This window comes from Ursus arctos, unplaced genomic scaffold (genome assembly GCF_023065955.2).
Source record: "Ursus arctos isolate Adak ecotype North America unplaced genomic scaffold, UrsArc2.0 scaffold_8, whole genome shotgun sequence".
NCBI classification, from domain to species: domain Eukaryota; kingdom Metazoa; phylum Chordata; class Mammalia; order Carnivora; family Ursidae; genus Ursus; species Ursus arctos.
In genome coordinates, this window is record NW_026623100.1 from 21,243,650 (window position 1) to 21,268,555 (window position 24,906).

A 24,906-nucleotide genomic window follows, 5' to 3' on the forward strand; every position below is an offset into this window, starting at 1 on the left:
CTCTCCACTTGGCGGAGAGTCTGCTTCTCCCTCTCCCTCTGCCCCTCCTCCCCCCTGTTTGTGCTTTCTCTCACACTCACTCTCTCTTAAATAAATAAAATCTTAAAAAAAAAAAAGAAGTTGTAACTATAACTCACTACCTGTAGATACTTCCAGATTTCTCACTGGATCCTTGCTGTAAGTCATAAAAGTCATATTTTATTATAAAATATAAATACCCATTTTCAGATTTTTAAGAACAAGAGCTCAATGATGTTATGGATAGTTTAATTTTTATTACACATTTGAACCTGAACAAAAACACATGAGAAGATTCACCCTCAAATGTAAACGTTCTATGTGCACTTGGCCCTAATAATAAACCACTTATGTTCAAAATTGGAGACCTAGGGTTTGGAAGAATAAAGATTAGAACAACATTTAAAAATTACTACACAGTACATACACTTGGAATTTCTTTATTAAGTATCAGAATTTCCACCTGGTTTTCCATAGCTACACTTATCTCTGCTGTATACCCACATTCAAACTCTATCTCCACCCACAGGCAGCAACTATAGCTCTAATCTGCACCAAGTTCAGTCATCCCTCTGGACCTTAACAATGCTCCCTCATTTGGTCTGTCTTCATCACTGCTTTTATCAAATAGCACAGGCCTATCAGGGATGAACTTGGCTGACACACTCCTATTTATTTCAAGCACAGGATCCCATTAGGACAGAAGACTTGTCCTCCTGTGGACCCAATTTCTAGCTGTCTATCATGACAGTAATGCTTTCATAAACTTTCTTTTAAGGTTGGTCCCAACAGCATCTTACCACAGCTCACCTGATCCGGTGTTTAATCCTCTCTGACCAGAGATTCATACTGAGCGTCTGTAAAACCAATGAGGTGGTGTCTCATTAACCTAGAATTCTGAGGTCTAAATTTCATAAGATCAAGGACTATGTGATATCCTATCTAGATAACAAAAAGGAAGAACACTATAATATTAATATAACTGGCAATCACTGCTTCATAGGATCAAAGCTGCCCTTAGATTTGGGGCTTGAATGTTTTATTTGATACTAAGTGACTCAGAAATACATAGCTTTCTTTCTTTAAAGATGGTGCCACAGAAATGCCCCTCTCAGTCTCCTGATTTGTATTCTAAATGTGGTAAAATGCTTCTTTATTTCAATACTGACCTAATTTTTTTCAACTGAGCCTATTTTTGAGTTTAAGTCTGTTCTTGCCTTTGCAGAAATGGGTTTCTTTCAGCCAAAGAGAGTTCAAGGAACTGGGGCGTGGCAGGGGGAACCAACAATAACAGCAAAATTATTCATTTTCTATATTCTTTAAAAAAAAAAAAAAAGTTCTCCCGAGTTGATCTGTGAAAGCCAGTGAGTAGAAATTCTTCATAAAACTGACTGAATTAAGAGATGAGAATGGAATACAAAGTAGTTTTTTATAAACATAAAAGATAGTCAACCTCAAGTAAAAGAATAATAATAACAGATTCAACCCCACTGTGTGTACACTTACAGGAAAGTTGTATGCATTCCATTCCAAGCTCCTAGCCCTAGGCAAACACAGAGTCACAGGCGGAAATACGCCACGGTTAGCACTAGAAGCAGCATCACAGTACATTCACAGAATAAAGCAGAAAGTGCTTAGGTAAATGAATCTACAACATAAAAATGTGCTGGTGATCAATCTGTAATAAAGTAACATAAGTGAGGCTTACAGTATTTTTTTTACCAGGAAACCCAATTGTAAACACTTGCATTTAACTACTGCCCCCCCCCCCCCGCCAAAACCTAACCAACCACACAAACAAAAATCATCTTTTATGACTATAAAATCATGAAGCATTTGTACTGCATGACTCTTTGTTTTGGTGGTTTTCAGAGTAAGACATGAGCTGCATTAGGTAGCTTCGCTGATTTCTTCATCTTGAACTGCCAGTTCTGGAATTTCATTCATCCTTAGAACCTCTGCATAGAGCAAATAATTATGTAGGCTTCTGGGAAGTGGCAACTGACAGATAAAACTGTCGGATCGTAGGTGTTCTGGTTTTACCCTGGACCGAATTTCCAAACGGCAAAGGTGGGTGAGGGATGGAACAGAGGCTGGAGAAACAAAAAAAAAAGGAAAGATGAATTTTTTTTTATTTTCTTTTTTACAACTTTCCAATTATTTGTAGTAAAGAGAAAGCACGTGTTACTTTGATTACTTTTGAAAGATCTGTCGGGTGGGGATGACCACAACAAACCATATTTACTCCTTTTATTCTCTTTACAGCCTTTACCTGGTTCCTCTCTCTCCAGTTGCTGGCCACACATTGAAAGTCAGTTTCAGGGCCATATAAAACTAAATGTTCACATTCTAAAGATGTGGCAGTACCAGTTGGTATTTAAGAAATGGGTGAACTACTTTTAGAAATGACAGAAACTTACAGCAGCAAATACCATATCCCTCTGACTCTGTGGCATTGCAAATGGTCTCTACAGCAACCACACCAAGTGAAGGAATGAGTAATTTGCAGAGGTTTTCCTCTTTTTATCCATAACAGAATGAAAATTTAAAACTTACACAGAGAGAAAAGGAGCACTTACTGAGTACCTGCTATGCCACATGCCCATACACTTCACAAACATGATCTTTCTATCTTCATTACCCTATGAGGTATATATTATCACACTCGTATAGACGGAAGAAAACAGAAGTCTAAGGACGTTTACATACCTTTCCAAAAGTTATACATCTTGTACATGGTAAGAACCAGGATTCGAACTAAAGTGCCTATGACCCCAACCCATGCATACACACTTAAAACTACTACTGCCGAAAGCTAACTACCAATTAAAGGACAATACAGAAGTACTTGATTAAGAATCATAAAATAGCATTTCATTTTCTAAGACAGAAGTGTTAACTGAAGAAGCTAATGTTGGGCTGCCTGGGTGGCTCAGTCGGTTAAGGGTCTGCCTTCGGCTCAGGTCTTGATCTCAGGGTCCTGTGATAGAGCCCCACCTCGGTCTCCTTGCTTAGCGGGAAGCCTGCTTCTCCCTCTCCCTTTGCCCCTGATTGTGCTCTCTCTCTCACTCACTGTCTCGCAAATAAATAAATATTTTAAAATTTTAAAAAAAAAAAAGAAGCTAATGTTCACAGAAACTGAGAGTATCAAAAACGACTATTGGTTTTATGTGTGGATCAAATCTAAAGTCTTTTATTAGTCTAAGAAATCTTTTATAAGTCCTCATGAAATATAACAATGATTAACAGACCAGGATCAGAGCAGCAAAGGCAAATACTATCAGGAGCCCAGCTGATACCAGACCAGCTGGTCTGACTCCAAGTCCAGAGTTCCGTAAACTAATATCCTGTAGGACCTGCCATTCTAATTCTCTAACATCTTCAACACCTTCCAAACCACTGAAGTTAATCCACCATCTAACATTTTAGTTTAAGCCTATTGGCTTAAGTGTAGTTTATTAAGAATGTGGGAAACTCTTCAAACCATAGGTTTTCAAAATGCCAAATAAGTAAAGCAAAGGAGTTATCTGATTTTGTACATAAACCTGAATCTAAGAAAAGAAGAGAATTCTCTTAAACCATAACTCAGACTCCCCATTATAGATAGTAGGACTATAGCATCTACAGTACATAGTATATTTATTTCCAGTATTTCCATGTCTATATCTTGTTTAAATTTTATCCCATTCTGCAAACTTAAAAGGAAGAACCCTTTTCTCACTTCTAAGATGGGAAAACACAGGTAAGGGGAACAACACAGACATAAGCAAGAATGCACATAAAAAGCATGCCCAAACTGCAAATGCCCAGTTTTCCAAATGAGTAAGTGGGTTCAACTTCAATGAGTAGGTTAACTATTTTGAACTACGACATAATAAAGAAGCCCTCTCACCCAGTGAGATCAGGAACAATAACTGGTCCTAATGTCACTGGGTATGCACAAATGTCATAAAAGTTTTAGAAACAAGCATAAGTGATTCTTGGGAAGCACACAATTCAGCTTGTATGAACACAAGCATGCAGGCATACTAGAAAGTAGCCTATCCACTGAGAACACTAAGCACATCATGGGCAACTGTAGTTGGGTGGGACTGTCAGAGGAAATGACAAGATCAGAATATGTGAGTTACAATGAAGTTGGTTAAGAGAATTTTTACTTATATTCAGTTGGGGTTTAATATTCATCTTGTTCATCTGAAATTTCTTCCTTCTGCACACTCTTGTTAACATAGTTCCTTATTACACACCCAGAAGGAAGATAAAGGATGCTTGTAGAACCTGGAGGAGAGCGACCCACCTGGGCTAAAGGATTCTTAATGCCTTGTCAGCTTCTCTGACTTGACAGATCACTGACTTACAAATTCCTCAGGCTGAGGAGAGCTCCTTTGGCTGCCCCACGGCCTCCTGCAGTGCCAACAAGCCTTTCCAAGCCATCTGACTACACCACCATAGCACTATCTTCAAAGCTTCAAAGAAACCATTTATTTGTTTGTTTATATGTATATGTATGTATATGTAATATGTATGTGGAAACATAATCATTTGTGATCAAGCCCCACTGGACCCAATACACATTTGCTATGAGAAGTTTAAGTAACTTGCCCATGTTGACACTGTACATCAACAAAATAGCTGTATCAGATCCCAGTGATCTGATTCCAAGTCTAGGGTTCTTTAAAGTGTGAAAAGCCCAAAGTAATTCTCTTACATGTTCTAAGCCACTGAAACTATTCTAGTTTCAGATTATCTTTCCATCTCATAATACAAAAAAAAAAAAAAAAAAAAAAAAGGAGTACAGTTACTTGAGACATTGGTTACAATTTTAATTGTACCATTTTGGTTTTTCTCCTGTGAGCACAATAGATCAATGGCATCATGAACAGTTAGAAAGAAGAACTGTATTCACTTGAACTGAAGGGAGTTTTTCATCTGTAGCTTATTAACACAGACAATAATATACCCCTCAGTGACATCTTAGTTTAATATGCTAGTGAATACTAAGGGAACTTTATAATCACATATGCAATATTTCCAAGCTCACAAAATTCCTATGAAAGTTTTAGCGATGCATAGGATTTCCAGATGTGTTACCACTAGGCTGAGAGAAGATCAAGCCATGCCTTGAATTTATAGTATGAAATAGCCCAGAAGCTGTACATATGTAAAAACACACTTTCATGAAAACCTCTTAAAGCCAGATTTTAATTTGTTAAATCCATCTCTGTCTTCTTGGATTATGGCACTGACCGTAGCCTAGAAAATGATGTCTGAAACCATGCTATACTTTTAAGTCATTTTTCTGACCCAGTCATATTTAATTTAGTATATTAAACCTGGTTTATCTATACATCCATTAGCAGACAAACAACCTTTAACTTTTCATTCCTATACAGAATTCTATTTTGCTCTTTTTGTTGTATGTACTGACAGAACAATCAAAACAGAAGGCTACATGTTATATGAAGTTTTAAGATGAAACATGATAAAACTAAACCCCACAATTCTTAATTCATATGCTTATTAATGCCAACTTTACTATAGCACAGAACTATACATACATCATACATACCCACTATCTATACTTCCCACAACCAATCATCTCTAGCCTGCCTTCATGCCAATATTCAAATGATCTATCTGCCTGGACTACATTTCTCAGGTTCCTCTGCATGGCTTTCTGCATGAAATGTATTCATTTGACTTCTGGGCCATCCAGTACACTTTATATTTCCATCATTAATATACTGTCCTTCTGGTTGACTTCCATCCTTTTTTCCTAGTCTTTCTTAATTTACCAGTACAGTCTGTCTCTCTCTCTCTCTCTCTCTCTCTCACAGATTACAACCAAAAACTCTAGACAACATACAAAAAGCAACTACTTGAGGGTTCTGAAAAATAAATAACAGACAGATTAGGGCAGGAAATCAAAACATGGAGAATGACCAGTAGAACAGCAATAACCAAAATGAATGGAAATAGAACCATATAGTAAAAAGACCTGCCTGGAATTGAGAAGCCACTATGAACAAGTTGTATGACCTTGGACAAGTCATTTAAATACTTTGACTTTGAGTTCTTCCTCTGTAACACAGGCATAATGCCTCATCTATAAAACTGACAGGATGCCACTTCTCTGCATTGAAAGGTTGTTGATGAGGTTCAAGTTAGAACACATTTGCAAAGCATTTTATAAACTATAAAATAACATACAAATCCTACACACCATCTAATCTAGTGATCTCCAAATGTTTTGACTGCACACCCAATTAGGGAAAAGTCTGACTACGTAACGCCAAAGTGTAGATACTTAATTACATATCAATGATATGTATATACTATTAAATTAACATTATTTATACTATAAGACATATAAAATTAAAAGAATAAGCTAAAATAAGATATACTTTTTAAAATGTCTATTAGAGGTATAAAATCTTTTTTACTTTTACTAAAAATATTAACATTTTTTTTTAAGATTTTATTTATTTATTCGACAGAGATAGAGACAGCCAGCGAGAGAGGGAACACAAGCAGGGGGAGTGGGAGAGGAAGAAGCAGGCTCATAGCGGAAGAGCCTGATGTGGGGCTCGATCCCAGAACGCCGGGATCACGCCCAGAGCCGAAGGCAGACGCTTAACTGCTGTGCCAACCAGGCGCCCCTAAAAATACTAACATTTTAACAAGAGCGAGGTGATTGACTAATCTTTATAAATTTACTTCTTAGTGACTTGGCAATTCCAAGATTTGGTTCTAGGTCCAGTTTATTTCAATACTTGGATGTAAGGGCTGATATGGCTAAAAAAATATCTTACAAAAAAGCATGAGGTCCAAATGGGAGGAATACATTGTAGCTTAGTTGAACTAATCAGGATACTATCTGATCCCATCTTCCAATTATGCAAAAGTTTTTATCAAAATTTATCCAACAAATTTCTATTTTTTCTGTTATCAGTTTATAAGCTAATTAGAAAGTTTTGCTTCTCTACATGTTTATTAAATGCATTCAAAACCCAAGGAAACAGTTTCCAAGTACTTTAAATATGTCAATACGAGAATTTTTCTAGGTGACACACATTGATTTTGGCAAGAAAATCACTTAACAATAGAAGTATTTCCCCTTATTTTTTTCCAGAATCATCTCCCCAAGCAAAGCTTTCTTTCAGAAAGTGTTTACTTTCTCACTCAGTTAAAATATCATCTTCACCTTAAATTAACAGAATTTTTAGAAAATATGCACAAGATTTCATACTACTGATACCTATTTATCACCAATAAAAAGGAGGTTAAGAAAAATTAGAACAGTGGTATTTTAGCAAGAAAAAAGTATATAATCTATCTTTAAGTTTGAGGACTCTTACATATTGTGCCATAGGAGAATGAGCAAACCTCTATATGTATAAACAACTATTGTGGTCACTCCCATCACATAATAAAGTACTACAAAGACTTTAATATATTTCAAAAGTCATGTTTTTAGGAAGTTATACACCACGGTATTACTTTGTGCTGCTCCGGTTTCAACTCCTTTCCTGTGATAGTCTATTAATGATGTAATAAACTCATTTCATGAATGATGTTATCTCCATGACTCCATCAGTAGTCATTCTTACAGAGATTTTCCAAAAAACATTTTTCTAACCCCTATGGATATGTAAGTACAAAGCATTGGGCCACGTGTTTTCAGCTGGTGTGGGGGGGGGGGGGGAGACGAAAACTCAATTCTTACAACTACATCACTAGTAGAGAAAAGACAAAATGAAAGGGAACTTCATCATTGATAAGCAATTTTATTTTCCTCTTTCCCACCTTTAGAATGCCTCTTTGGAGCCTGTAATATTTGCAAATTACTAAAATCATCTAGCCTAAGCAATTTCCTGTGGTTATCAAATGAAAGAATGAATCATGGTCTTAGAATCTCCTAGAAAAATCCATTCTTCATTACCCTACCCTGTTTAGGGTATTAAAACACAGTAATCTGAGACAAGAGGAAAAAATTAGACTCAATATTATAAAGTAAATTTTAACTGCTCTACAACTTTTCCATAAAGTTCTCAGGAATCCCCATTCTACCATAAACAAACTCGCCTACATCTAGAACACTGTAGAGAAAACTCTCCTCCTCTGTCGTCACAGAAGGCTGGTCCTCCCAGGGAAATTAGTTCTTTGACCAATTTGTCACAGAGAATTTTCTCATTCGTCCACCTCTATCACACCTACCACAAAGTCTAGGAGGCAAATGTAGCATTCTCATGGTTCTGCACCAATTCCAGACTCATGGTTTTCTGTCTTTAAATTCCAGGGTACACTACTGCCTATACTTTCAGACTCTGCTTTCCCTTACTGCCAATATACTCAAATCTTTCATATCATGGAGACCTCAGGTCCCCAGACTCCTCCTGCCACTATCAGGTCCCTTTCTTTCTCATGTCCTTTCCTATTGAGACTAGATTCCAGGAGGCCCATCACTTATGTTATTTTATCATCCTCAGTTCTTCTCTATCTGCTGACAATCCCCAGGATCAATCTAACCACTCTCCTTCTGCACCTCAACACAGAGAAAGTGAACTGATGCTGGGATCCCGTAACCAAAATGATCCCATAACCATATAAGCTAGTACCACCAGCCAGGTATGTAGGGCCGCTCATTCATTTCCCACAACAACCATTCTCAACCATCCCGTTCCCACCCAACTGTCACTTCAGTCTCCTCAGCACCATTTCCTTCCTACTTCAGAGTGAAACAGGAGGACTTCGGGGCCCTCTCTCTCTGAAGGCACGGTTCTCCAACTATAAACTTATCTTGAATCACACCATCTTCATCTCTCTTCTTCCCAAAGAAATGGGCCTATTCAAGGCTAATCCCATCTCCCTCTGGCTTATTCGAAACCTTATCACATAAATAATCACTTTTATCCAAAGTGATAATAAAATAAAAATCCAAGATTTTTAACCAAATATTTAATGTTGTTGTTGTTGTTTTTACAAACTCAGACACCTTAATCTATAAAACATGTCAAGCCTCTGCCATAACCCTGCATCATTCCCTTTAGCCCTTGCACTCAAGAACTATGCTCGCTTTATTTCTTCATTCATAAATTCTGCCAGTGTCTAACACAGAGTTGACATGTAATTAAAGAATCCACTCACTAAGGAATTAATCTATATAAACAGCTAGATGTGTAAATGTCCATCTATAGAAATACTTGCATGATAGCTTCTCTTTACTTAAAACTTCTGCCTGTGGTCCATATTTGTAACTAACTAAAATTACAGACTGAATGATTAAAAATTCTCAAATGAACAAGCTATCCCCGAGCTAAAGGTTCTATTCTAATTGCCTGTCTACCTTAAAATAGATATTTTGGGTCTAGAAAATAATTTTTTTTTTAATTTGGATATAGGTAGTCCCCAGGGTCTGCCTGCACACAAATCCAATGCAATACACATCTAGGAGAAGTAAGATGATCTTTCAAATAATATTGGTAACCTGATACTTGGAATACTTTTTAAAATTCTGTTTTAATTGCTCTAGGGCAACACTTTCTCCTCTCTCAGCTTACCAACAGACTATTGACAACATCAGAACAGTTTTAACGGCAAAATGTCCCAGCAACCCTGGCTACAACCTGTTAGTACCTAGTTTAGTAAGAATTTCCCCACCACACACACACACACACACACAAAGCCATGTGGATTAGTAAGAAATGCTATGTGATGCTACACTTGGATTAGTAAGAGGTTGTGTGAAGCTAAAAATATAAATGGGCAGATGGGATCTTGTTAAAATTTTCAGTTAACTATAAATTTCTCATTAAAAAACAAAACAAAACTAAGTCTGGCTCTTAAATCTAACAATAAGGGCAGTCTGTAGGACACTGTTAATCAAGGCATGATTCTGCTAGAGTTATAAAGGCCAAAAATATGGCTGGAATCTTGGAGGTCAAGTTTCCTACTCTATAAATAGAAGATCACATGTTTAATTTTTCAAGATAAAAGGCAATTACTGTTGGGGTTTGTAGTGATAATACCTCAAACCAGAGAAAATGCCTCTAGAGTTAAAAACTCACCAAATACCGAGCTTTAATAATTCTATGGGCATGGTCCCTGTGACTAGACACAATATACCATGTTTCCTGTAGTTTTAAAAGGACAACTCTTTACTCCACATATTTTCCTGATCCCTACCAAATTTAGAGACCTTTCAATTTACTGAAAATTTTATCTGAAAACTGCAAGTTGGGGTTTTATAAATCAGCATTTAAAATAAGAAGCAGGTGGTTTTTAGTTGAGCTATTCCCCCAAACAGCATTTGTATAAATACTCATTACCAAGTACACGACTACATTATTTGTAGCTTTTATTGACCTTTCATTGGACATGGACTCTGACACAAGATTTAGTTATGGGTTAACTGGGTTACAAGCTATGTTGTGCTGTGATAACATATAAATCCTAAAAACCAGTATCTTAACACAACAAAGTTTTATTTCTTCCCCATGTAAAATCTTCCTCAGGCCAGGTGATTCTCCAGGGCAGGTGCCTGAAATGACAACTAAGTGTTAGGTTACTTCCACCTTGCATCACCACCATCTCAAACATGACTTTCACATTTCCTCAGTTAGAGAAGTGAGAGCACAGAGAGCTCACACCCAATGACCTTTGACTACTTACACCATTCACATGATAATGGCGGCTGGAAAACCCAAGTCTTCTGTGTTCCAAGGAAGAAGAATGACAAAATACGTTATAAAAATTATGTGAGGTAGGTTCTATTATTACCCTTCTTTTAATTGAAGAAACCAAGGCTCAGAGATATAAGTAACTTCTCTATAGCTAGAAAGTAGTGGAGGGGGGCGCCTGGGTGGCTCAGTCATTCAGCGTCTGCCTTCGGCTCAGGGCGTGATTCCAGAGTCCTGGGATCGAGCCCCGCATCAGGTTCCCTGCTCCACTAGGAGCCTACTTCTTCCTCTCCCACTCCCCCTGATTGTGTTCCCTCTCTCATTGGCTGTCTCTCTCTCTGTCAAATAAATAAATAAAACGAAAGAAAGAAAGAAAGAAAGAAAGAAAGAAAGAAAGAAAGAAAGAAAGAAAGAAAGAAAGAAAGAAAGAAAGAAAGAAAAAAAGAAAGAAGAAAGAAGTGGAGGTGTGTCTATTTAATTCCAGAGCTCAAATATGTACCCATTTACTTGGCCTGATGTCCATGCAAAACCTGAACCATATCATTACCATTCACCACCATAAGAATCAAAGTAGCAGAGGAGTTAAAACTCTCCATTAGCTTGAAATAAGATTGTGCCACACCTCCTATCTTTTAAACAAGCAACTTAATGATATAAAAGATACATCTTAAGGGGCGCCTGGCAGACTCAGTTAGTAAAGTATGGGGCTCTTGATCTTGGGGTCAGGACTTCAAGCCCCATGTTGGTACAGAGATTACTAAAAGTAAATAAGAAAATAAACTTAAAAAAAAAAAAAGATGTATCTTGAAAGATGTATCTTGAAGAAATGAAATTCGCCTTTTGCACAAGATACATGCTCTTGCTGTAGATAACAGAAAAATGTTTTTTTAAAACTGGATATACATTATTACCTTAAACTAGAAATGGCTTGAATAGACAACTGGAATGCTAGTTAATTATTACCAAAAAGGTATACTTCAAACTTACACAATGTTATATGTCAAATATATTTCAATAAAGCCAGGGGAAAAAATATTACCAGAAGGAATACAGATAAGCTACTACTAAATTTAAATTGTTTCTGGTAGTTATTCCTCAATTTTTAAATGCAAATATAACAATCTCTTAAAATAAGGTGCTACATGTAGTCAGTTTAGTGTACTTACTACAGGCAGGGGTTTATCGTGAAGAATATACGAGGAAGGAGCATTGCTCCAAACTATGAGTACTGCTCAAAGTTTCAAAGGAAACTCTGGTTGTGGATACTTGCTCAGCCCATCATATTTAGCAAGGAGTCCTCATAATGTTCTTTGTGTTTCACAAACAGAACACCTAACCTATCACAAATCAACCTTTTCTTTCCATTTCTGTTTTGCTTCTACTTTGAAGCTCGACTATCTCTTAAAAATATGTTAACTCAACCTGCAACACAAAATAGCTGCACTCTCATACTTCTTAGGTACTATAATTTTAGATTCCTTGCTAACTACTACTATTATTACTACTACTGAGTTGAGGGGCGTCTGGCTGGCTCAGCTGGAAGAGCCTGTGACTCTTGATCTTGGGGTCATGGGTTCGAGCCCCATGTGGGGTACAGAGATTACTTAAATAAATAAAATTTTTTAAAGAAATTGAGTTGAAAGATACAATATTTAGAGAGACCAGCTGAAGTACCTGTAGGTCATCCACTCCTCCAGATATTACAAATCCAGCTCTGGTGAAGTCAGAGCAACAGATACCTTAATACCTGGATGACACTGTACTGATCCCTTAAGAACTACTTTTATTGAATTATAGTTTGGTTTGGTAGCAAGAACACACATTGAAGACTGGTAAAGTCAAGTCCCAAGAAACCATGGCTGCCAAGATATTGTCTAGAAAACTGTCCACTATGACATTCAAGAATATCTATACTTCTGAGCAGTAGGTTTGTTTTATATTATGAACTCTGTAACCTAGTGTCAGTGACTAGAGAGCTTAGTCAGAGCCAAGCTTACAGTCTGTCCAAAGCCAGGTTTTGATCACCATGCTATATGCTCTCCCTGACTCCATTTTATATCCATCCCCAACATTACTTTTCATTATTCTTTTGCTTCCACTTTTAACTTCTGCTTTACTGTTTTATGATAATCTACATGTATAAACTACTTTAAATCCTTTTTAGAACAAAGCAGAAGAACATTGAAATGAATAGATCAAGAGAGCTTCCTGGGGCCCTTTTAGGTCCTTTGTAGAATTCAGATTCATAAAATACTCTGGGTAGAATTGTACATATTTGATCATTAAAGGGGGGATGAACTAAGCCAAGTACTTTTATCCCTAAGAATTTAATTACTTAGAGTTTAAGTTGGACAGCTGGGCAGGGATTGGCAAATTTTTACTCCTATGTGGTTAAAATGATGTTTCTAAGAGGTGTATACATAAGGCAGATGATTTAAAAAATTGTCATTAAAGCTGTGAACAGTCACTCAATCTTACCTGCTATACATTTCCTTTCTGATGCAAACAAAAACAAAAACAAACAAAAAAAAAACCCACAACTTTTTGAAAAGCAATCTGACTTCATGATTAAAAGATGAGCGGCAAGGGACTAACTGTCTTTTTTATTTATGAACTACCAGAGCAAGCTGCGATTTCCTTATGGAGAAAAAAGGTAAGGAAAGGAGAATTCTGACCAAGTACATAGCATCTCCAAGACTTGAAAGGGCCTTAAAAAAAAAATGGAGAAAATCCTTTCTTTGGGATAGACACTAGTATACCTAACGAGCTACGGAGCTGAAATTATCTAGGGGCTCACAAAGAGTTGTAGAATTGCAAGAAGCCTCTTTTCCAAAAAATTTAAAGAAATATATGTAGTTTCTACTATCATGATAAGTTACTGGAGAAAGTAGGTAAAAGCAAGACTGTCATACATTTGAGAGGTAGTCAAGAGTTGTTTTTCTGGGCTCACTTCCATTGGTGTTAAAACGTTGGCCATGCTTCTGCTCACCAGAAATCCTGCAGCTCAAGATCCAAATAAAGATAACCTATCTACAGAAATGGGAGTGTCAGGATGCCTGGGTGGCTCAGTTGGTTAAGCGTCCAACTCCTGATCTCAGCTCAGGTCTTGATCTCAGGGTCATGAGTTCAAGCCCTGCGCTGGGCTCCATTCTGGGCCTGGAGCCTACTTAAAAAAAGAAGAAATGTAGTATCCTGAAAACTGAAGGAAAAAAGGGAAGCTGGATATATTGAAAGAGAGCCTTGAACTACAGAAAGGAAGAAAAGTACAATCCTATTGGAAATTCAGACAACTGAGTAGATGGGCGTATCTTTTCCTCAGCCTTACTAAAATCCAACATTAAATGGCTCCCATTATCTGCAGAAGAAGAACAAAGAAAAGTATACCTTGAGAGACCAACATAAGGGAGAAGAATGCAAGTTATTCCTAAGTAGTCTGCAATAAGAACAGGGTTAAAAAGGCATTCCATGATAGGAATTAAAAGGCCTTCTTAAAACCAGACAACCCAAGAGACAATGTAGATCGGAGTTTCTCAAACTCAGCACTACTGACATTTGAGGCCAGATAATTCTTTGTCGTGGGGGGCTGCCCTGCACATTGTAGGATGTTTAGCAGCATCCCCCACCTCTACGCCCTGGATGACCAGAGCCCCTTTATCAGTCATGACAACCAAGAAATGTTGGCAGACAATGCCAAATATCAGGGGCAAATCATCCCTGCTGAGCACGACTGCTATTGATGAAACAAGTAACAAAGAGCTGCCAAGAATAACTCACAAATCTGGGTCAATAGCTCCCAAACCATTCTACTTCTCAAACCAGGATACAGAAGGAACAGCAGGACTAGTAGGAAAAATTCCAAGTTCAAATTTTGGATATGCCAAAATGTGGGATACCAAGTAGAGATGTATAAAAGGCAGTTGGATACATGGGAATGGAACCAAGAAAAGAGGTCTTGGCTAGAGAAGTTGGCCAGAAAAGCATTAGCTACATTAGTACGTCTGAGAAAGACTTTTGCAAATCTTCAGCCAAAATAAAATCCTCTTAAGAGATAAGGATTATTACCTTACACAAGCTCTACCTAGTGCCTAATTAAACAAGAAGCCCTTGATGGATTTAGTCTACTGCAGGGTAATGTACTCATGCACAATTTTTACCTTCATCTGGACAAACCTGCCATATGTTAAAGTCTTCAGAGTAAACTCTCACATATCTTTACTAATTGATACACTGCAATAATTTTCCCATTTGGCATATGCTCCCTCATTTGACTTTTGTTCCCAAATGCATTGTCCCATATTCAATCTATTTTGAATAGATACTTGTTCTCTGCTGCTTCAATACATAATCAGTAAAAGAAGATGCAATTCTCAACATTAAGAATCAAATGCAAGTGAGTTTTCCAACATTATCATTAAAGAAATTCTGTATGAAAAGACTCAGACTCCAAACAGATTACTTTATTTCTTCAACAGAAAACTCTCTAAGAGTTTGAATACACCTTAGTTCAAGAGCATATTTTCCTGAATGTCTGTTTTTGATTGAGAAAATTTACTTAAATGTAATTTTCCAAGAGATTACAAGACACATTTCTACATATGCATAAGTTCACTTGTTAAAAACCTATTCAACATGTTTTATGAAGAGCTACATTTCCTGCAAAAATAGCAGTGAAGAAATAATTTTCCTAACTTAAGACATAATCTGGTTAACAAAATACAGTTAAAGTAAAATAAATCTGAATAAGTAAATAGGAATACTTTGCAATATATTGTGTTTAGTTTAAACTGGTTTCCTTGTGTAAAATCTTCTACTGTGTGCTTTTTTAAAACTAGCTTAAGAAATTTAGTAAGTGAGAGGAAGTCGAGAATTTGTTTTAAAACAGTCATTTAAAGTATCAATCAATTCACAGAATTTTCACCAAGCTCACCTTGATAGTTATATCATACCAACACACTGGCACGCATTCAGTAAGAACAGGTATAAATAAGCGATGGTAATACTTTCTTTAGAGATGATAAATTATTAAAGAGAGAACACAAATCCACACAAACTCCTAAGAGGAAAATTTTTCTGATCACAAACTAAATATTCACTTACAACATTTTTAGGACTCACTTTTGTTTACATAATCCTTACTAAAAATAAAAGGATACCATTAAATGAAAACATCAATAAGTACTTGGTTTTTGGTACGTGTTCCTTAGGCTAAACTTACCAAATCAGATATGATTTTTGTTGAAGGAAATTACTCTGATCCCCCACCACCATTACCACAGCTCCATCCTTTCTCTACATAAAGAAAAGGCAAATGATGCCCAATTTAATATATGTTCTCCAATGACTCTGGTCACTTAAAATTATAACATAGCTAGAGGCGGAAGAGAAGAAAAAGTAGTGAAACATGTTTGAAATTGTACTTTCTTACCAATATGTTGCTGCAGAGCCCAAGAGGAGTTTGACGCACGAGCGGAGAGCATCTTTTCAACAGTTGGAGGAAGCCTCCTCCAATTGGTAAACTCCAAAGTGAAGATAAGGGTGTCAACATTGACGGAGTCAATCCTAATTAGAAAGACGTTAACACACCATTAGATACAAAAGGGTTCATCCTGAAAACAAACACCACATAACTATTCTTACATCACAGTATAGAAGGAAGAGTGAAAACTGGGGCATAGAAAATATTTGTGTAACTGGAGGCAAGTTCTGTGGATACGAATAATCATCTACAGGTTCCTATACGAAAATGAATCGACTCTGTGTGTAGTTTTCCGGTAGATAACCAGAGAATCTCTACTCTTGTAGAGGACGAGAACTTTCCTTCCCATTCCTCAGCAGCAGGGGTAAGAAAAAGACAGCACCAGCATCATCGATGGATTTGCCATTACCTCCTCCCACTTGGACCATCTTGCTGAACCTAGACTGGTCACCCTCACAGACACACAATTTAACAGCCCTGAAAGGATAAAGCCCAAACACCCAAAGTTAACTCTAAACTGAATATATGGGAGAGATGGTCTTTTTCTGTCCAACTCCCAGGGATGTACAATTGTTCCCCTCTACGAACCTTACCCACTATAGATTCAGTTCTAAAAGATGTACCAGAATAAGTTTTGTCTTTAAGGACTGAAAGGTGTTCAAGATAAACAGTTCTCCCTCTATATTTTTAAAAGAATATCAAATTTTCCTACCAATGCAGCCAAAAGAGACTTCCCCAAAATTTTATAAGTACTTGAATACTACTGAACAGAGCATTTGTCTAAGAAAAGTTCTGGTTTCTAATACTACCTCTACTACTTACAAACATGCTGCCTAAATTCTTTAAGTCCTAGATCATGGTCTCCAAGATAAGAATAATACTTAACCTGCCTATTTCAGGGGACAATTTGTGAAAATAATATGAAACAATACAGTAAACATACTTTTTTAAAAACAAAAATGTTACATAGATATTTGATTATTACTAGAACTGATCTGAAATTTTCAGTATTGCATTTTTGATAGGGCTAAAACATTGTACACATGAAATTTAGTCACAGCTTACAGGGAACTCCAAATTCTAACAGGATTACCTATCTTGTACTCGACTAGATACTCCCCTACTGTATCACATTGTTTGAAGAAAAATAAAATGATTAGGGCCTCTGGTAATTACTTCTAAAATTCTTTCCAAGGTTGCTATTTTGAAGACATTACTGAGCAAGGACTAAAGAAGGGGGAAACAATAGAAGGAAAGGAAAGAAATTGAGTAATACCCTCAACATGTCATCTCAAAGATAACTTAATTCTCGTAATTCAGGGTCAAAGTGTCCTTGAAATGACTGATTAGAGAGTATGAAAATTATTTCCCAAACTCTTAATTCTCTAATATGCAAGCATATATAAGAAAGAACTTAAAGTGTAGCAAAATGCTTTGGGAAAACATTCTACTTCTTGGAAAGCTCTTAGTGAAATTACAGCTTATCAGGAAATACTGAGAATAAATAAAATGATAAAATATCCTCAAGAGCAAACAATCTCCTTGACTTTCTAGTATCCTGCTCCAAAGGTTACTTAATTCTAGCTCCTTATTTCTTTTCTAATGGTTTCATTTTTCAGCTTAAGTGTGCTTTAAGTCTCACTGTGACCAAATACAAAGTCATTTTTATGCAGTTATCTAAACACACAAGAGAAATAAATCTGTTTCTACAGCTTTAGTTAATATAATGGTGAGTGTATTCTACCAATGCTGATAATGCCACTAAAAATGTATTGTTACTGTACCACATTGACCATTACATTGTACAAAGCAGTTGTACAATCATAAACAAGTGACAGTTAATCAACTAAATGCACAGATGACATTTACTTTCTATTATTCACCTATTACATTTGGGCAGGGGTGGGGGGGTGTATCTAGTCTTGCATTTAAAGTTGAAAAAAAAAATCTCAATTCTGTAGATTATATTGTGACAGGCAATTATTCAGCCAGATACATTTTTTAAGACTGTTTAAGGCAAGCAATACTAGGAAAGACATTTATAATTTACATGACAAAGATTAAGCAACAGACTTACATATGATATAAATAAGATACAACCAAAATCCACTTTAACAACATATTGGAATTTTTATGGGAGAATTTTTCTTGTAACAGCTCTTCGAATATAAATTTGATCAAAGAAAGCAAAACATTTATCATATTCAGCATAAACATATCCATTCAATAAAAGATCAGTGAACAAAAATTTGACCATGTTAAGCATTTTCATTGCTAAAGTGAAATTTTCCATTGTATTTTTCTAATGAATATAAAGTGACTAAAGTTACTCCTTTGGAGTAAAATATATGCAAGCGGCATTCTCAGTCCAGATAGTTGAAAGTTTTACAATTTACTTCAAAATAATTTGTAGCTTATTGGTTCTCTCTCAACTCTTTTCTGTCCTAATATACCCAACGAATACAGCACACAGAAATATGACAATAAATATAACACACACATTCTTTTTTTTTTTTTTTTCTTTTAGAGAGAGAGTAGTAACCTGGGGGGGGGGGTGTGCAGTGGAGATGGCAGAGGGAGGGGGAGAGAGACATCCCTCAGAGTCCGACCCAGGACTGAAAACAAGAGTCAGACACTTAACTGACTAAGATACCCAAGTGCTCCACAAATTCTTAAATGAACTAGTCACATGGGGAGAGGGAAGATCCTGTATCAGGACTGGGAATGGAAGAGCATATTTTACAAAGCCTTCTGGGAGAATAAAGCTAAATAATTCTCTCTCTCCATCTAGGTGGTTGGCTGAGGAGGAAAGGAAAAGAGGCAATGTTTAATTTTTTTCCCTGTATACAGGTTATTCCTAATTTAGGGATAGGAAGGAGCAAGAAAAGTTGGCACATATCCCCTCCCCCACATTAGGCAAGGGATTAAGGTGGCTGAAATTAAGTGATGTAACTACAGGATCCATGTGGACACACAGGACTAAGGCAGCAGAACACAGTGGTTAGAAAGACAGACTTGAGCCACATTACAGGACGGCCTAGGTTCAAACCTAAGCTGAAGCACTAACTAGCTGTGTGAGCTTGAGCAAGTATATTAAATAGTCTGGGCCTCAATTTCCTTCTCTGTAAAATAAGGATAATAGTATCTACTATATTTTATATTAAATGAGTTAATACAATAACAAACTTAAAATAGTGCCTACTGTGTCAGGCAGTATTCTAAGTGTTGGTTGAGAAAGAAATAAACCAGAAACCAGAAGGGAGTGTGAAGGGTAAAAGTAACAGACAAGTAATACAGAGTCCAGTTAGGAGCTTCAATGGAGGAACACAAAGAGTACTGCTGAGAAGAGAGTGGGTGCCCTGAGGACAAGCACCAAGCTGGGTAACAGAGAAATGGGGACACACTGTCAGGGCTGTCCATAGCTACCCCACGTGCTGGCCTGGATTTACAGCAGCAGTTGGGGGAGTGAATCTTAGAATGGTGAGAGGCAACTGCTGCTAGCTTTTAGGAGCCCAATACAACCATAAAATTCACTAAGCTAATAGTTAAGGGTATTTAAATAACTTTGTTAATAGCTAGATAGAGCACTCCTTAGCAAGTGTTTCTATCTCAGTGGTGTGTGTGTGTGTGTGTGTGTGTGTGCATAAGTGCATGAACATGCACATGTACAGCGGGTGTAAGACAAATAAGCACCTATAAATAACTTTTAAAGATCAGTGATTCCTCTTTAGTAAAGTGGCAGGATATAAAATCAATGCACAGAACTAAGTTGCATTTCTATACACCAACGAGACAGAAGAAAGCGAAATTAAGGAGTTGATCCCATTTACAGTTGCACCCAAAACCATAAGATACCTAGGAATAAATCCAACCAAAGAGGCAAAGGGTCTGTCCTCAGAAAATTATAGAATACTCATGAAAGAAATTGAGGAAGACACAAAGAAATGGAAAAACGTTCCACGCTCATGGATTGGAAGAACAAATATAGTTAATATGTCTGTGCCACCTAGAGCAATCTACACATTCAATGCAATCCCTATCAAAATACCATCAACTTTTTTCATAGAACTGGAACAAATAATCCTAAAATTTGTATGGAACCTGAAAAGACCCCGAGTAGCCAAAGGAATGTTGAAAAAGAAAACCAAAACTGGTGGCATCACAATTCCGGACTTTAAACTCTATTACAAAGCTTTAATCACCAAGACAGTATGGTACTGGCACAAACACAGACACATTGATCAGTGGAACAGAAAAGAAAACCCAGAAATGGACCCTCAGCTTTATGGTCAACTAATCTTCAACAAAGCAGGAAAGAATATACAAAGGAAAAAAGACAGTCTCCAACAAACGGTGTTGGGAAAATTGGACAGCCACATGCAGAAGAATGAAACTGGACCAATTTCCTTATACCATACACAAAATGGACCCAAAATGGACGAAAGACCTAAATGTGAGACAGGAATCTATCAAAATCCACGAGGAGAACACAGGCAGCAATTCTGTGACCTTGGCTGCCACAACTTCTGGCTAGACATGTCTCCAAAGGCAAGGGAAACAAGGCAAAAATGACCTATTAGCTCTTCATCAAGATAAAAAGCTTTTGCACAGCAAAGGAAACAGTCGACAAAACCAAAAGACAACCAACAGAATGGGAGAAGAGATTTGCCAATGACATATCAGATAAAGGGCCAGTATCCAATATCTATAAAGACCTTATCAAACTCAACACCCAAAGAACAGATAATCCAATCAACAAATGGGCAGAAGACATGAACAGACATTTCTCCAAAGAAGACATCCAAATGGCCAACAGACCCATGAAAAATGCTCCACATCATTCAGCATCAGGGAAATACAAGTCAAAACCACAATGAGATACCACCTCACACCAGTCAGAATGGCTAAAATGAACAAGTCAGGAAATGACAGATGTTGGAAGAATGCGGAGGAAGGGGAGCCCTCCTACACTGTTGTTGGGTATGCAAGCTGGTGCAGCCGCTCTGGAAAACAGGATGGAGGTTCCTCAAAAAGACGAACATACCTTACAACCCAGCAATTGCACTACTGGGTATTGACCAAAAAGATACAAATGTAGTGATCCGAAGGGGTACCTGTACCCCAATGTTTATAGCAGCAATGTCCACAATAGCCAGCAATGCCCACAATAGCCAAACTATGGAAAGAGCCCAGATGTCCATTGACAGACGAATGGATAAAGATGTGGTATATACATACAATGGAATATTATGCAGCCACCAAAAAATGAAATCTTGCCATTTGCAACGACATGGATGGAACTAGAGGGTTATTATGCTAAGTGAAACAGTCAATCAGAGAAAGACAACTATCATATGATCTTACTCATATGTGGAATTTAAGAAACAAGGCATAGGACCATAGGGGAAGAGAGGGAAAAATGAAACAAGACGAAACCAGAGAGGGAGACAAACCATAAGAGACTCTTAATCTTGGGAAACAAACTGAGGGTTGCTGGAGGGGAAGGGGATGGATAGATGGGGTAACTGGATGATGCACACCAGGAAGGGTATATGTTGTAATGAGTACTGGGTATTATATAAGACTGATAAATCACAGACCTGTACCCCTGAAACAACTAATACATTATATGTTAATTAACTGAATTTAAATTAAAAAAATAAAAATAAAAAATAAATCAATAACAAAAATATAACTAGGAAAAAATCAGTGATTCCTCAATGAACTGTCAATAATCTCTATATTTCATTCAATCATCTAAAAAATTTAATGGATTTCTATGAAATTTTACTGAAAAGATATAGATAGAATTGCAACTGTGACTATCTGACAAACAACTGGATATAAATCAACTAGTGGGAAAAGGAGTAAATAAAATTATGTACTCAACCTGTTGTAAAGCTATAAACAAAAAGTAAAATGGGAATCAGAATGTATATCTAAACTTTGCTTTTAGTTTTATGTTCTTCAAACAACCTACCAGAAAGCAGTTTTTCCTTACAAACCACGTATCTGAAACACTTAGTATCAAAAGGGATGATAGCCCCAAGCATAGAACCTCTGCTTAGTAAAAATTCCTTAATTCTATATATTGGCAGATATAATAAAAAGGTGAGATACTGAGATCCCACCAAATTCAGACCTGTTCATCATATGCAGATGGAAAAGACACCAAGGGAAAAACAAAGTCCCCAGAAATGCAAACTAAAGATACAAGTAGGGAACACTAACCTTGCCTGCATGAACCCCAAAGAGGACCTCTTTTCTAGAACGAAAAACTCAAATAACAAATATCAAAGCACTTTTCTGCTGAAATGCAAAATTTAGTTTTTGACTAAACATTATTTTAGTGAATGCTAGTTTCTGAAGCACAAAAATGAAGCATCTAGATGTTTTCATTGAAATTTTATAAAATACCCATGTCCTCCATTTTCCTGGAGGAAAGTCTATTTTCTCATTTGACTTGAATTATCAGGCCAACAGAGTTCTTTCAGTGCTACAATTACCTTCTCAGTTCTATCCAGACACTTAGAACCTTTGCAAAAGCTGGAGGCTGGCAGAAAGTGTCCTCTTCTTGCCCAAGAAAAATCCTGACTTGACTTTCATATATCGTCAGCTACTTCAGAAATCAGTATTTATTAAGGGACACCAAGTTCAAATAGACAAGATGCTATAGGACAAGAGTATTCACTCTAGTAGACTAAGGGACAACTGAAATCTCCAAAGCAGCTACAACCATTTTGTCACAGGCATTTTTAAGAGCATGAGAGATGGCCTAAGTAGAAAAAATAGCCCTTTCCAAAGAATCCATCCTTCTCTACTCCTTTCCAGTCACCTCTTACCTTTTTCAGGGCTCTTAAATTCAATCCCCAACTCCTTCACCCCAACCTAGTCTTCATGTCAAAACACACATACATGCCCTCTTCCCAACATGGGGATCTTAAGAAATTGGGGGAAACTGAAGGTAGTATATTCACCCAAAAAGTAAAAGTTTCACTATGGTAGGATTTCTTACCATGAACTGCACAGTAGATTCAGTGGGTCAAATCCAGCAAGCAGGAGATATGGCAGCCATTCCTTGTATTTTGTCTGTGCTTTAATCGCATGGTTTATAAATTCAGAAATATGGTTCCCCGGTACCAATGGACAACCTTTCTTCAAAAAGTAGCGAAATACTGAAAACTTCTCATACTTTAGGCAGTATGCCAAATGAAGTTCATTTAGTTGGGCTCCGTATTTCAAAAGAATATTCACAATTCTAAAAAATTCGCAGCTCCACCACAACAAAGAAAGAAAGAAAGAAGGAAGGAAGAAGTTAGATTTTTATATTAAAAAATTCTTACAAATAGTTAATGGTAGTTACAGCTGGAAAATAAATGGCAGATGGGACAGCAGAATGCTGTGATATGGGTCAGGGAGGAAGAACCTCCTCTGCTCTATGGTCCTTCTAGTTGGACTTAGAATCAAACTGACACGAGACAGATTAACAGGAGAAAATCAAATTTAATAGGCCTAAGTATGGAGAATCCACATAGACATGAAATTCCAAAGATAAGGAGGCAACATGACACTTATTATATGAGCTAAGGAGAGGGATAGGGCCTGAGGATACAAAGGGGAGAGAGCTCATTAGCAGGAAGGTGAAATGAGGGGTCTGGAAAAACAAGGTTGTCCTACTATGCAGATGAATTCCTTAGGTAAAGGGGAGTCTCTGATGATATGGGAGTCTCCCATTGCAGGCTCTCCTTTCCAATGTAAAGTTAGGCAGTTACAGGGGAGGCAGAGAGCTTTTCTTGCATCTGCTGGGTTTTTATTACTTTTAACTCAAAATAATCTTTATTGCCAAAGTGATACATTTTGGGGCCTCTCATCTTGCACCCCTTCACGGGTCTAGTGAACTGAGACTAGGGTACTAGGGGAAAGGGAGTATCTTACTTTTTAATTTACACCCTCCTGTATGGTTTTTAACTTTTGACTATGAACAAGTAGTGCCCTTAGAATTCAAAACATTCATCTTAAGTAGATAATTTTAAAAATTATCACTGACAAATAGAAAACTCTTCTCAAACTGTGGTATTTTTGTACAATTAAGTAATCTACAACAAAACACTTGGAAGCAAAGTTAATTAACAATGTCATCAGTCCCTAAAGACAGAGGATTCATTCTAGGAATTTCCAAGACACCATTTCCTTTAATAAGAGTCTCAGTCAATTTCCTTTATATTTTTAAGTTTCTAATGGTAAAAACAAGAAAAGCTTTTTTATGAACAAAAATTTAACTATGGCTTTATATTTTAAATTGATCTTTATCAAATACTTTTACAGAATAGAAGTATATCATTTTATATCTATTAAATTGGTTAATTTTATTTTTTTAATGTATCATCCCATACTGGTAAGTTGTGGTTAAACTGACTGAAAATAAGTGTAACCTTTTTCTGAGAGAGCTAACTGGCAAGATGTATCAAAAGAGTTATCACAGCAAAGTTATAAGGGGTACAATCTCTGGAGCCAGAGTGCTCGCTACTTATTATCTATGGGACTCTGAACCAGTTACTTCACCTTTCTGGCACACAACACTAACACTATACAAGTATCTGTAAAATAAAATTATATGTAAAATAAGTTACCATTAATTAAATTAATTAATTAAAATAAGATAAAACATAATAATTAAATTAAAACATAATAGGTGGTGCCTGGCTGGCTCAGTCAGTGCAGCATGCAACACTT

The 24,906-nt window shown here is 36.8% G+C and overlaps 1 protein-coding gene across 8 annotated transcripts in view; it reads right to left on the reverse strand.

Moving 5' to 3' along the window:
- Nucleotides 1-255: 255 nt before the first annotated feature.
- ASB3 (ankyrin repeat and SOCS box containing 3) overlaps nt 256-24,906 on the reverse strand; it is a 101,295-nt gene continuing 76,644 nt past the window's right edge. For 4 of the 8 annotated variants that reach the window (XM_026486144.4, XM_044378137.3, XM_057309479.1 and 1 more), the window contains exons 8-10: nt 23,189-23,446; nt 16,123-16,256; nt 256-2,111 (exon numbers count right to left, since the gene is read on the reverse strand). In XM_026486144.4, the coding sequence (XP_026341929.1) occupies nt 1,909-2,111; nt 16,123-16,256; nt 23,189-23,446 (595 nt within the window). In that variant the 3' untranslated portion in view covers nt 256-1,908. The remainder of the gene's footprint in view (nt 2,112-16,122; nt 16,257-23,188; nt 23,447-24,906) is intronic. The other 4 variants (XM_048222640.2, XM_048222641.2, XM_044378136.3 and 1 more) reach the window with 2 other exon arrangements.